The sequence below is a fragment of the Rhipicephalus microplus genome, chromosome X (genome assembly GCF_043290135.1).
Source record: "Rhipicephalus microplus isolate Deutch F79 chromosome X, USDA_Rmic, whole genome shotgun sequence".
Lineage (NCBI taxonomy): Eukaryota > Metazoa > Arthropoda > Arachnida > Ixodida > Ixodidae > Rhipicephalus > Rhipicephalus microplus.
In genome coordinates, this window is record NC_134710.1 from 185,741,515 (window position 1) to 185,755,440 (window position 13,926).

A 13,926-nucleotide genomic window follows, 5' to 3' on the forward strand; every position below is an offset into this window, starting at 1 on the left:
TGTGTACTGGGCGTCTTTGGCACTCGCACAGATTGAGACGTCGACAAAGGTAGCGGTCGCGGTGGGCTTGCAGTAACAGCTGCGTAAGTTAAGGGCATGGCAACAGGTGTTGCCTGAGAGGCGGACGGCAGTGCCTTAAAGACTTGCTCCTGTATCACCTGCCGGATGGCGGGTGCGAGAGGCTCAGTAGTGGCATCAGCTGTCGGTAAATCTGACAGGCACGAAAGGTGTTGAGCCACTTCCTCGCGAACAAATCTCTTGATTTCTGACATTAGCATTGTTTCTTGCACACCACCGAGGGTCAATGCCACGAGAGTTTCATCTGTAGCCGCTGCCCGCCGTGTCAAGGCTCGATGTTTTCACAGCTCCTCGAAGCTCTGGCATAGAGGGGCTAGTTTAGGTACGGTCCGTGGGCCCTTGGTCAGCAGCATCTGGAAGGCGTCGTCTATGCCCTCCAAAATGTGTCGAATCTTGTCTGCCTCTGCCATCGAAGGGTCAAGGCACTTGCACAGGTCGAGCACGTCTTCAATGTAGCTCGTGAAGCCTTCTCCCTACAGCTGCGCACGCCCCCGTAGGCGCTGTTCAGCACGGAGCTTACGTACCTCGGGGCTGCCAAAGACATAGACAATTCGTTGCTTAAAAGCAAAGTGCCAAATGCGGACTGGTGGTTGTTGAACGAGAGGCTCGCGACCTCTTTCACGTAGAAGGCAACATATTGAAGCTTCGAAGTGTCATCCCGCTTGTTGCTCACGCCCACCTTTTCAAAGGTCGATAGCCAATCTTGGACTGCATGGTCATCTGTGCCATTGAAGAACGGTAATGCGGTGGTCACAATGACTATCAGAGGCTGAGTCTGGGTACTGTCTTCTGGCTGGGTGTTTTCGTCATCCATTTCTGGGGAATGGGCAGTCTCCTGTTGCGCAGTTCCAGCTTGTATACCCCGCACCTCCATCACTCTGAAAAGGGGTTTATTGGTACAAGTACAGCACTTGAGCGTGAGGCTTACGGATGCTGAGAGCGGATGATGACAACCAGCACATGAATCAAAGCATGGATCACAATAGCTCGTGCTCGGCTCTTCAGGCTAAGGTCGTGGCCCACTAGGGCATATCACTCTTCTTCTTCCTTACAATTTGAAAAACATTACACACCAAGAAAGATTTTTAGTTTTGGGAACAGGTGGTAGTCCGACAGGGCCAAGTCAAGAGAACAGGGTGAGTACTCTAACAATTCGTTCTTCAGTTCATGCAATTTAGCCATTGAAAGATGCCCTTTGGGCACCGGTGCATTGTCTTAAAAGATAGTTTTCTTTTCCTGCAAACTTGGTCTTTTCTCATGAATATTCTGATTGAATTGAGGTTAAAGGTCAGAATAATGCTTTCCAGCTACGGTTTTACCCTTTTCTAGATACAGTCGACTCTCATTAAATCAAACTCGAAGGGACCTCGGAATTTTTTTTTAATTATCAAGACGTTTGAATTATCAGTAGTTATCAGATATATGACTCTGGGTGAAGTGACACCACAAATTATGATAAGGCATTGATTTTATCACATTGAAAAAAATTTTAAGTGTTTTTTATCGCTAACTGCACGGAATGAACAGAAAGCAGAGGAGTAATGTCCACAAGTTTTTCGGCCATTTATTGCTGATCAGATTTTTAAAGAAATCATGAATCGCCAACTGCTTCTTTGCTATAGGTATGTGCTTTCAGCACAAAGCTCTTTATAACAGCTAAGAAGCATCACGGTTTACCATGCGTGTGCTTTGTTTCAAACACTCGTTTACTAGCAAAGCCTTTTCTTTGAAAGCCTGAAGTGCTTATTTTTCATTTTTTGTCTGTTAGGATTATATAAGCATGCAAATTTTCAAACAGTTGTGGGACTGGTATGGAACTGCAAAAAGTATGAATTAACTGAATGATGGAGTTTCAATTAAGGAGGCTTTCAAATACATTGAAAGAATAGAGGGCCAACAAAAAATTGTGAATTTCGTTTGAATTGACCGAAAGTATGAATTATCATAGTTTGAATTATCGCGATTCTACTGTAATCCACAAGCAGAATGCCTTTAGCGTCCCAAAAAACAGAGGCCATCATCTTTCCTGCAGAAAGAACTGACTTGGCTTTCTTTGGTGCAGAGGACCCGGCTTCAGTCCACCGCTTAGATTGTTGTTTCAATTCTGCTATGTAATGGTGAATCGGAAGTTTCATCCATTGTTATGAATCTCTGCGAAAGTCCGCTAGATTTTTGTTATACAGCTCCAAAGCATGCTGTGACATCGTCGTGTGCTTGCATTTTTGATCAGGAGTAAGGATGTGCGGCACCCATCTTGCACAGAGCTTTTTCATGTATAGTTTGTTGTGCAAAATGTGACCTACACGTTCCTCGGAGATGCCAACAGCGCCTCGGCAATTTCGCGCAACTTCATTCTCCTGTCTTCTAAAACAATATCGCGCACACAATATATCAATTCAGGAGTTGTTGCGCTTTTTTGGTGCCCTTTGCGCAGATTATCTTTAATGCTCTCTCTCCTCTGCTTAAACTCAGCAGCGTATTTCTTGACTGTGAAATCTGAAGGTGAATCTTGCTTGTAAACTTTTGCAATCCTTTGGTGAATTTCATTCGGAGATAAACATTCTTTTACAAAGAACTTTATCACCGTACGATACTGAAGCTTCTCTATGCCTTACGGTGCTTCGCACTACACCTACTGTGATCGACTGTGAGAGCCAAACTGCTAATTGGCACTAGATGGCATTTCATCTCAGACTTGCAAACTTGTATGAACGTTCACATGACTGCTGCAAGTTCTAGCTCGCGTGACTTTTATTAAGGCTGAGAACTTTCCAGGCCACCCTTGTAGGGTAACTTAGTTTTGAGAATTTCTAACTCGGCTTGCACATTGACAAGGTCAGTATGGTCAGCAAAGTGGGTGTGCTTTTTTTTAATTCACAGCAAATAAACAGCATACAGGCTCAATTTATTGGAAGTAACAATAGTTTGTTATAAAAGTCCAGGCACTATTCTTTTTATTGCTGTGTGTGTGTGTGTGTGTGTGTGCGTGTGTGCGTGCGTGCGTGCATGTCTGTCATACATGCACATATGTGCACACACACAAATATTGCAGTTTTTGCATATTGCAGAAATTATATGGTGACATTCACTTACTGGCATGTATCGTGAAATATTTTTTTTACGCAGCTGGTGACATTTTTTTTTCTGAAGTTTGACATAGTGGCAGGAGTTTTAAGTGACAACATGCAGATAATTGCCACCTAGAATTGTGCACTCCTGTTGGTTGTAGTTTCGGCTGCGGCTGGTGGCATCAGATAACCTCAACGAGAACCACACAACAGTGCTCATCAAGGTCAAGGACGTCAATGACAATGCTCCCATCTTTGATCGTCCCACATATGAGGCCCAGATCACTGAGGAGAATGACCGGAACCTTCCTCAGAAGATACTTCAGGTCCACTTCCATCGATGGACATGCTTATTGCTTGCTTGTGCCTTTTTTTAGTGCCATTTATAGAGCATGCATTTTTGCTTTTATTGTGTCTATATGCACGTACTATGTGTGCTTTATTTATGTGCAAATATCTGAAGCTTGGCGGCCAGCCACTCAGGATATCCCTGCTTATCAAGACCAAGACAGAGAAAGGACGCCTTCTTTACTTGCTATAAAGGTCACATAACTCGGATATGTACTCTAAAGCTCCACTGCTGACATTGGCTATTCATTGTTTAAACAGTTATAGCAGTGTTGTTAGGGTTTCAGAAAATAGGTGTAGGCATATGGTTTGTTGTGCCCGCTTTTTGCGAAAGCCAATGGCCCTGACATGTTGTGCATAAAGTACGAATATAGACACAGTTCTTGCTGCACATGTAATTTTTTTTGTTTTTGTTTTTGTCGTGGTAGTTCTCAAAGTTCTGTGTATGATTCAGTGGCCTATGCATCTGTTGTCTTGATTCATGAAGCATCATGGATGTTGTGTTTGCAGCATTGCTTTTATTTTGTGCTTCCCGTCAAGCTGAATTCGGTTCTGTGTGGCACACATCTGTCTGCTTGTGCCTGAGCAGGTATCTTGTCAATTCTCACCCCTTATTTGTTCTTCTATAGCTGAGCTTTATTCATTGAAATGCCTTTCCATTATAAGCATGAGATCATCAGAAACTTATGATTTTCTAGGTGTGTTGTGATGTTTGCCACTTGACAAAACGCCATCTAGCCTGGTAGTGTTTTGCCACTAATGGTGGCCTAGCACTGCATGAGTGGCATGTGTTGTCTGAGTATGCACTTTTTCTTTTTGTTTTTTCTTCTTCCCTGCCCTTGGCCTTGTGCTGCTGTGGTGCCAGTTTAACTTGACACTGGTGGCATCGGATACCCTATTTGAGGGCAGCACCACAGTTCTTATCCACGTCAAAGATGTCAACGATCTTCCACCTGTTTTTGGCCAATCCTCGTACGTGACCACCATCGAAGAGGAGGTCTCCCACAATTTGCCAATGAAAATTATGACGGTATGCATAGCCTGTATCTAAACAATATCGGGAGTAACTTGAAGTTTGAGGATAAGGTTGAAACCAATGTACATGAAAATTTAACAGTTGTAACTTTCTTAGTGAAGTTCCTCCTTGTGCTTTTCCTTCAGTGAGATAGCGTGTTAGCTGTGGAGACTCATTTGGTGGTTCTCTCCTCTTGGTAACTTGATCCAGACTACATCATTTGAATGTGTACTTTATTTTATTCATGCTATATAATAATAATGTATGTAAAATTTCTAACATTTTTTTAAAGTTTTTGCTCAAAGAAACATTGTTGGTTACTTTTACTGCTTTCCTGCTAGATTTAGTTCATTCTAAGTTCAGAGATGAACGCATAAATGCCTTGTCACTGAATAAGTTTCTTTTCATAGAATGTGATTTGTTTTCGCTCATGTTTCCTATTCTTTTGCCACAAAGGCTTTCAACAAAATTTTAATTGCTACATTTTCAGAAAACTGAATTAATGCTTTTAGGTTTTGAAAAACATTTGGATCAGGAAACACAAAACTGGTTCTTTGGTTTGAAAGTATGGACTCCTTTTTTTTTCCTCTAAAAAAAGGCAAAGGTTTAATCAATATGCCAGGAAAGTGAAAATTGCTACTCCTAAATTAGAGTTCATATTCTTCGATTCTGTAGTTAATATGCAAGAATGCAACACTAGTTAATATGCAAGAATGCAACACTGTAGTGTTTGATTTGTGTTTTTTTCCTCTTCTATTTTCTTATTATTACTTACCATACTAAACCTCTCATGCCTTGCACCTTTGCTGCTTCATAATTTCAGTCTTGATGTCTGGTGCTCTTATAATTAAATATGGCTATCCAGTTTCTAGAACAATAATGGCTCCTTATGGCACCCTTGTCTTGGGAAGGTGAGAAAAGCCTGACATGCTTCTTACTGCATCCTAGGAATCTGGTCTGTGATTCCATACTTGCATGACCTCTTATTTGCACCGTTTATGCTGCCCTCTGAATATTTCACTTGCTTGGCATGTAGCATTTTGCTTTTCTGTCGACTCTTTCACTGTGATTTAGGTTAAGGTTCTGCATGATACATTCTTTAGTATGTTAAGTAGTTCTTTCGATAACGCGAATTGAACAGTGAATTTCCCCTTTGTCTCCCTACACTAACAAACATAAAACTAATGTACCTCATCACTCTTCTACTGTTACTAATGAGTGTCAACTGTTATAGCTTGCAGAGTATGCTGCATTCACCAGTTCACAAGACAGTACTCAACACTAGTACTGATAAACATATGAAAAACACCTTGTGTTAACTGTCGCATAATGATCTGTGTGAGCAGTATCAAGTATGAAACCCTCCATTGAAGACGCCCTTCTAACACTTTTCAAGTGCCATTTTTTTTCATTTGTGGGTACTCTAGGCTAATAATTGAAAATAATAGTAGCATCATTAAGAATATTGATGTGGGATTGTTTAGTGTTTTAATAATACAGAGAAATCAGTGATTCTCTGGCGACTGCATCAGTGTGTGGTGACACTCGTCTGATGAATTTTCTTACGGATACGGCATTACGATATGCGAGTCATCTATAATCGGCTAAGAGCAAATTTGCAGGTAGTAATCACTTCGCTATCCACAGAATCTTGCTTCAGGTTTGCTTTTAGTCTGTCATGCTGGCTTTTTGTACTAATGGCATTAGAAAAAAGAAAGCTCTTCATTTACAAAACATGATAGGGTTTCTGTAGCATGGTCTATTGCCTCAGAGCAGAAGGCAATGAGCACACAAGGTGTGTATTTGTGGAAGCTTTCCTTCCGGCTTCTGTACCTTAGTGAGCGGCCTAGTTTTGTATAGCAGTACACTCATGAGGGTTGTCGACGAGGGTAATGTTAATGATCTCAATCCATTGTTCCTTACCATAAAGGCTAACTTATGCTGAACAGGTTTTTCAAGCTCTGCCACTGGCAGGGCTGCACTGCATGAGTAGGCAAGAAAGATGGGCCAATATGACTCAAGAAAAATAGGGCTGAAGGCAGGCTTTGTTTTCTTAGGTTGAATAACTTTTGATCACATCCTTCGTCACTGTCATTTTTGCTGTATTTACCTGTCCATCTTTCACTGTACGCATTCCACAAATGAGAAAAAGGGGGCTTAAAAGAGTCAAGAGGGCAGTTTCAATTTCAGCTTTTCACAATGCCAAATTTCTATGCCAAGTTAAAAAAAGTAATTTGTCGAGGATCATTATCAAGATCATCATGCTTGTCCATAAGTATTTCTTCGGCACTTTGGAAATGAACTCTTGTCAATGCAACACATCAGACAAAAGAAGCATGCACTTTCATAACCAGATCATTGCATTTTAAATAGTATAAAATTTTTTTTCAACTGGGTTGATCAGCAAGTAATTGAACACCACTGTAGATGAGCCAGTAGAATTTTTCCGTTTCATTCTTCATCCAATTTTTCTTTTTCCTATAGTCTACTGCACTGAACTCCCTTTTCTGACATACTTTTCCGATATTCCAGGTGACAGCAACTGATGGCGACAAGGACAGAGAGTCCTTGATAGTTTACTTTCTGACGGGTCAAGGTGTTGATGAAGACCCTGGTAACAGCAAGTTCGCAATCAACACAACCACTGGAGAGATATATGTACTAAAACCATTGGACAGGTAAATAGAATGTTCACATGCTGCCCCAATAAGTGACATGTACCCTAGAAGCAGATTATATACTTTGATTGTTTACTTCAAAATTGAGTTACTTGCAGCACTTAATGCAAGATTACTCATTTACCATTTTTGCACCATAAAAATGAGAAATGCTCCATTGTAGGTCACGGTGGTAGGTTACAGCGCTCGGCTGCCAACGTTAGAGGTCATTGTTTTGATCACGGCCGCGGCAGTCGCATTTTGGTGAATGCAAAATGGCAGAAGCCCAAGAACTGTGGGGTGTTAGTACATGTTTACAAACGCCATGTGATCGAAAATTTCAGAGGTGAACGCTATGGTGCTAAGCTCTGGTTTAGGAACGTATAACTGTAGATATTGTCATGTGCATCCTGCGAGAAAGACGAAGGCGACAGTGCATACGCGCATCTGCACGCTTTTATGCAGAAAGCAACAACGAGAAAGACAAGGAACTCTCTGGCAGGCAGCAAATAAAAAGACCGATCCGCTGCTGCTTTCTCAGCTTCTTTAAATATGACCTCTGTCTTCATGTCGCAACAAGATTATTATTGTTATTATTATTATTATTATTAAATGCATTGTGCTACTACATTGCTGTTAACATATTCGTACAGCCATTCATGGGAAATGTGCTCATGATCTATGTTAGCGTAGTTGCTATTACAGTCATGTGGTGCCTTTTCTTTAGTTCAGTTTTGTTATTTTGTTCAGATAAACATCAATTTTTTTTCTAATGACTGGTATGCACTATGTGTGTGTGCTCAGCACCATACTCGCAACTTTCTTAACATAGATGATTAAGAATTACCTTTTTTTTTTACTAATATCTCATTTACTTTGGTGAGGCACAAATTGCTCACTTCAATAAATTATATTTTTAGTTATATAACCCTAATGTGTTATTTTATTTCTGTAACAAGTGCAAGTTTCTGTCTGGCTCGTATCAGTGTAGCTAGCCTCCTTTACATAGCCCTCCTTGGATAGGCTTGATGCAAGAAATTTGTGCAAAATGTAGGTTTTTGCAAAAGTCACTTGCTTTGGTTTGAAATAAATGGTATTTAGCATCAAATCATTTTAAAGGAAATGTGAATCGAAGCAGGATAAACTTGCTTAGTGCAGATCCTGCTACTTACTATTTGATTCTTTTTGAAGAAAATTTTACTTTTCCCATACACTCTGAAAAAAAAAAAGAATAATAAAAACAAAAACTAAAAAGTAAGCAAGGTTGCAAAATGAGCTTTCGTTAAAGCTCGTTTTTAACATAAAAAATTTAATCATAGTGCAGGTGATATAAGCACATAACATTTAAGTGGGGATGTGCAACAGTACAGATTTTTTTTCTGAATCGACCGGTTGGAATCACTTCTAGGAAACGATTGGTTTCCAATGTCCTCATTTCCATCATTTTCGGTTTCAATGTGTAGTCTTGGAATGAAAGGACATTTATTGTAGCGTAAAAGTCAAAAAGAAAGATCCCAGCCCAGTTTTGGTTTCAGATTTGTCTCTTTTTGAAGTGAAGACTTCTGATCTCGATTTCGAGAATCTTTGTCTATTTCGTACGTGCTGGGCCTTATAACATACGTATTTTGTATTTTGGTTAAGAAAATATTTTCTCGAAGTCGCAGCCACTGTTCACAATGCAAAGCAATATCATTGCTATGTACCCTAGTTGGGATAGTGTGCAGTGCCATCCTTCGAATAGGTCAGCTTATGACTACAGTTCTTGAAGCTTCATTCTAGCAGATATTGTTGATATTCATCCTTTCGAAGACTGTACATTGCTACTTACTGGACTTGGCATGGAGGCATAAAAAATTAATTTTCTGAGTCTGCTTTTCCAACAGGTGTTGAGAATTGTGCTGAGCCAGCTTACGATGTGATTGTCATATATATCATAGACATTTATCCACAATTTTTTTACCAATACCTGACAGATTGTGCGATATTTTTCACAGTGTGATGTATCTTGACCAATCACACAAAGTGGGTCGCATTGATTAGTTTTGTCGTTGTAGTTTTTCTTGGCCTTGAGAAATGCATGGTAAATGGAGAAGAAATTAAAAATGTTCAATTTATGCTGAACTTAATGGTTATTGTGTTTTAGTAAAAACAAACAGCACTATTTACTTTTAAGAAGTTTTAATTTTCCTAGAGTGGCCTTTTAAAAGCCTCTAGCACCCAGATACCAAAATTTAGCTGTGGTATTGCAGTTGTGCATGAATCTACAACAAATGCGTAGCCATGAGACTTCTTTTAAAAATGTCACCATAATAGCAGAGTTAGACATGTGGGATGACAGAAGTGTGGCAGTGTATGTTTCGCTGTTTTCTTTGCTGTGCTCCATTATTTGGCTCTTTTCTCTTCCTGGCTAAGTGTTCGAGCAGGAAAAGCAGGGCACACATGTAGCTGCAGGCAAAACAGCATGTTTTGTTTGGCTGACGAGATCAGATGTTGCCTAGTGATTTTTGACCACCTGTATGGTATCAAAAAAGCCCAGAGAAGTGCACAGGAGAGAGAGAGAGAATATAATAAGAGAAAGGCAGGGAGGCTAACCAGAAATTGGAGCATTCAGTTTGCTACCCTGCACCAAGGGAAAAGGGAATGGGGGAAGAAAGATGAGAAAGAAAGCAAAGAGCAAAATAGGCACGTAAAAAAAAGAATAGTGAGCAGGGGTGCTATAGCCTATTCAATAGGCCACTACCACACAAAAAGATCAATAAGGCCTTCACTGATTTTCTGTGCAAAGACAGATCATGTCGGCTTTCAAGCACTGACTGTTCTTTAGTGTTAGCTTGCCTGTCGTCAAGGCAAGCTAACACAGCAGCTAACGGTCGTCTTTGCATGCTGCAGCGAGGCCAGTGACAGAGAACAGGATTTTTTTCTGATGGTGCGGTACTGCCACTGCGCAACGCTACATGTGGCGCTGTTGGCACTGCGGCATTTGGTACTCTTAGCAGCGCATGTTAGCTGGGCATGTGTTCAGATAAGCCTTTTCTGTTACCTATGGGTAGCCTTTAGGGGGCTGCAAAGTAAATTTAAAAGTTGTTTATTTCTTATAGAAGATTAAGCAAAAGCACTTCATGTTGTTGCATTGTATATGTCTTCCATTGCTTTCTCTGTTGTTTGCCATTATTTCGCAGGGATCTTCCACATGGGCGTTCCCAGTGGCGCTTCACTGTCTTTGCGGAGGATGAAGGGGGCAACGGTTTGGTGGGCTTTGCGGACGTTCTCGTCAACCTCAAGGACGTCAATGATAATGCCCCCTTCTTCCCATCAGCAATTTACACTGGCAATGTCACAGAAAATGGAACAGCTGGTAAGGGAATAAAGGCTGTTTTCTTCATTGTTCTCTCTGTTGTTCAAGAATGTATGCACAAAGAAAATGTTAAGTATGTTGTTTTAACACTTTGGCTAACAACTGCCAGAAAGTGTTTATCTATTCAGGTAAGAGTTGTCAAGTTGTGCGTAAGAGAAAATTCAACAGAAAATATGTGACTTTTTCTCCTTTGTGATGAAAAAGAAAATGGCAAGGCACACTTAATACAGAACATTTTTATAAATGGCAAGTCAACTAATCCAGAGATGTATGGCACAATTTAATACAGCCATAAAAACAGATGTAATAAATTTGATTTCTATGTGTTATATTTATGGTCAGATAATGTCCTATTAATGCCACAAGTTTTTGGCATTGTTGTATAAAACATCTGTGCAAATTTAAGCAGAAAGCACTCATCAGTATTTTTTCGAGCCAAACACCAAAGAATGGTTATTAATGTACCAAGCTACACTCTTCTATCACAAAGGAAACCATAAGAATAATAGTAATATCCATAGTTTTACATTCCAAAACCACAATATGATTATGAAAGACGCAGGTGACCATAAGAAAGGCGGGCTAATTTTCTTGCTCTGCTAGTTGATGTAATGTATCACTAAATGAAAATGTAGGTGGCAGCATATTCTTAAGTTGTCTAACCTTTCTGTTTAATGTCTGTTAGTGTCTGTTGTCTGTCCTGACATCACTCTGTTCTAGAGACAATTATGCTGAACTATAGTAAGTTGAGAATAAAGGAGGTGCTGCTTACGAGAGGAAAAAAAAACGGAAGATAATGTCATGCTCCTATCATTTGCCTCTCTGCACTTAGAAGAAACTGGCCCCTTATAAATCTCACCTGCATCAAGAGGAGGGGCCTTAGCATTTCAACAACATGGTCAGCAGAAGCCAGAATCACTAGCAGCGCTCAGACACTGTTCCTCCTTCTTATGTTGGGAGATCTATTTTAGATATAGTATGTGAGAGCACTTTGAAAAACTTAGCAGTGCCTATCATAAGTGCACCCTTTACTCTTTGTTATATATATATATATATATATATATATATATATATATATATATATATATATATATATATATATATATATTGTTAAGCGGTTTATTGGCGGACACTCAGCGATGATTAACGACAGCGACAGTCAATGCGGGGATCGACTCTCTGCGCGAGCTGCTCTTCTTCTTATGAAAAGGGCGACCCACTAGAAGGTGCTGAAGAGGACGACCCACTGTTCAAAGGCTTTACCACAACTACCCCGGGTACGAAAAGGGAGCCGCCTGGCGACCTAACAGGTGGTTACAATGAGCGGGTCATGGTAGGCCTTCAGGCGCTCCACGTTAACAATGTCACGTCCTCGACGACGCATGTCCGAAGATGGTTCGATGGGTTCAATCAAGTAGTTGACTGGGGAAGTGCATTTGACGACACGGTAGGGGCCTTCGTATTTGGGCAATAGTTTTGAAGATAGGCCAGCTGCAGTAGTAGGGATCGAGAGCCAGACGAGCGCTCCAGGGAGGAACGTGGGCGCAGTAGTGCTGGCGTCAGCGCGAATGACTTTTTGCCGCTCTTGATCATGCGCTGTAAAGGTCCTTGCAAGCTCTCGACACTCTTCAGCAAGCTTGGCTGTAGCAGAAATAGGCGCCCACTCGGACGGATCTGGCTTGTATGGAAGTATAGTGTCGATGGTGTGCGACGGGTGCCTTCCATATAATAAAAAGAAAGGTGAAAAGCCAGTAGTGCTTTGAGGGGCGGTGTTATATGCGTAGGTGACGAAAGGTAGAATGTCATCCCAATTTGTGTGATCGGCGGCGACGTACTTGGAAAGCATGTCGCCGAGCGTACGGTTGAAGCGTTCCGTGAGGCCATTCGTCTGCGGGTGGTAAGCAGCAGTTTTGCGGTGAACAACGTTGCACTCTTTGAGAATGGCTTCGACGACTTCAGGCAGGAAGACGCGGCCTCGATCACTGAGCAGTTCCTGAGGTGGACCGTGTCGCAGCATGAATCGTTGGAGCAGGAAGGAGGCCACATCGCTCGCTGTAGCCGCGGGGAGAGCGGCAGTTTCGGCGTATCGCGTGAGGTGGTCCACAGCAACAATGGCCCAGCGGTTACCAGCTGACGTTAGTGGAAGTGGCCCATACAAATCGATGCCAACGCGCCCAAACGGCCTGGCAGGGCAAGGTAGAGGTTGCAGACCTACCGGTGACAGTTGCGTTGAAGTTTTGCGGCGCTGACATTCTATGCAGGAGCGAACGAATTTCTGCACGTAGCGGTACATGCCGCGCCAAAAGTACCGTTGGCGAATGCGGTGGTAAGTCTTCGATACCCCGGAGTGCGCACATTGCGGATCAGAATGAAAGAATTCGCATATGTCAGAGCGCAGACTGCGAGGTATGACTAGTAGCCACTGGCGGCCGTCACCGTTGTAATTGCGTCGGTGGAGGAGGTCGTCGCGAACGGCGAAATGGTGGGCTTGACGACGCAACGCGCGAGTGGATGGAGTGGATGGATCAGTCAGCAAGTCTATCAGTGAGGAAATCCATTGATCCTTGCGCTGTTCAGTAGCAATGGCATGAATGCTAATCGAAGAAATGGCAAGGTGAGACACTGAGTTGTTGGCATTGTCGTCAGGCAAGGGAGAGCGCGACGGGGCGTCGGCGTCAGCATGTTGCCTTCCATTGCGGTATAGCACGCGGATGTCATAGTCTTGCAGGCGAAGTGCCCACCGGGCGAGACGGCCTGAGGGATCTTTCAATGACGACAACCAGCATAGTGCGTGGTGGTCGGTGACGACATCAAATGGGCGACCATACAAATAAGGTCGGAACTTTGCAAGGGCCCAGACGATTGCCAAACATTCCTTCTCGGTGACTGTGTAGTTAGTCTCGGCTTTAGTAAGCGTACGGCTCGCGTACGCCACGACATATTCCGGGAACCCTGGTTTGCGCTGCGCAAGGACAGCGCCGAGGCCGACACCACTGGCATCCGTGTGTACCTCTGTAGGGGCCGTAGGGTCGTAGTGGCGGAGTATGGGAGGCGACGTCAACAAACGACGAAGTGTTCTGAAAGCGTCGTCGCACTGTGATGACCACGAATGAAGAGGCCCGTTACTTCCGAGAAGCTTCGTCAGCGGCGATATGATAGTCGCGAAGTTTCGAATGAAGCACCGAAAGTAGGAACACAGTCCTACGAAACTGCGCAGTTCCTTGACGGATGTCGGCTTGGGGAACTCGGTCACGGCCCGAAGCTTGGCTGGATCAGGGAGAATTCCGTCCTTGGACACGACGTAGCCGAGTATTGTCAGCTGCCGAGCTGCAAATTGGCACTTCTTTAGGTTCAGTTGCAGACTGGCGTTGCTCAGACGCGTTAAAACATGCCGAAGGCGTTGAA

General features: G+C 42.5%; 1 protein-coding gene across 7 annotated transcripts in view; it reads left to right on the plus strand.

Annotated features, from left to right (window-relative positions):
* The window catches only part of CadN (neural cadherin), a 307,286-nt gene that overhangs the window by 230,221 nt on the left and 63,139 nt on the right, over positions 1–13,926 (plus strand). For 5 of the 7 annotated variants that reach the window (XR_005110559.2, XM_037428691.2, XM_037428693.2 and 2 more), the window contains exons 18-20: positions 4,360–4,524; positions 7,042–7,187; positions 10,346–10,521. Coding sequence is in view for 6 of the 7 variants with exons in the window: in XM_037428691.2 (XP_037284588.2) it covers positions 4,360–4,524; positions 7,042–7,187; positions 10,346–10,521 (487 nt within the window). In the remaining variant the exon portion in view is untranslated. Of the gene's footprint in view, positions 1–3,307; positions 3,473–4,359; positions 4,525–7,041; positions 7,188–10,345; positions 10,522–13,926 lie in introns of all 7 variants that reach the window. The other 2 variants (XM_037428692.2, XM_037428688.2) reach the window with 1 other exon arrangement.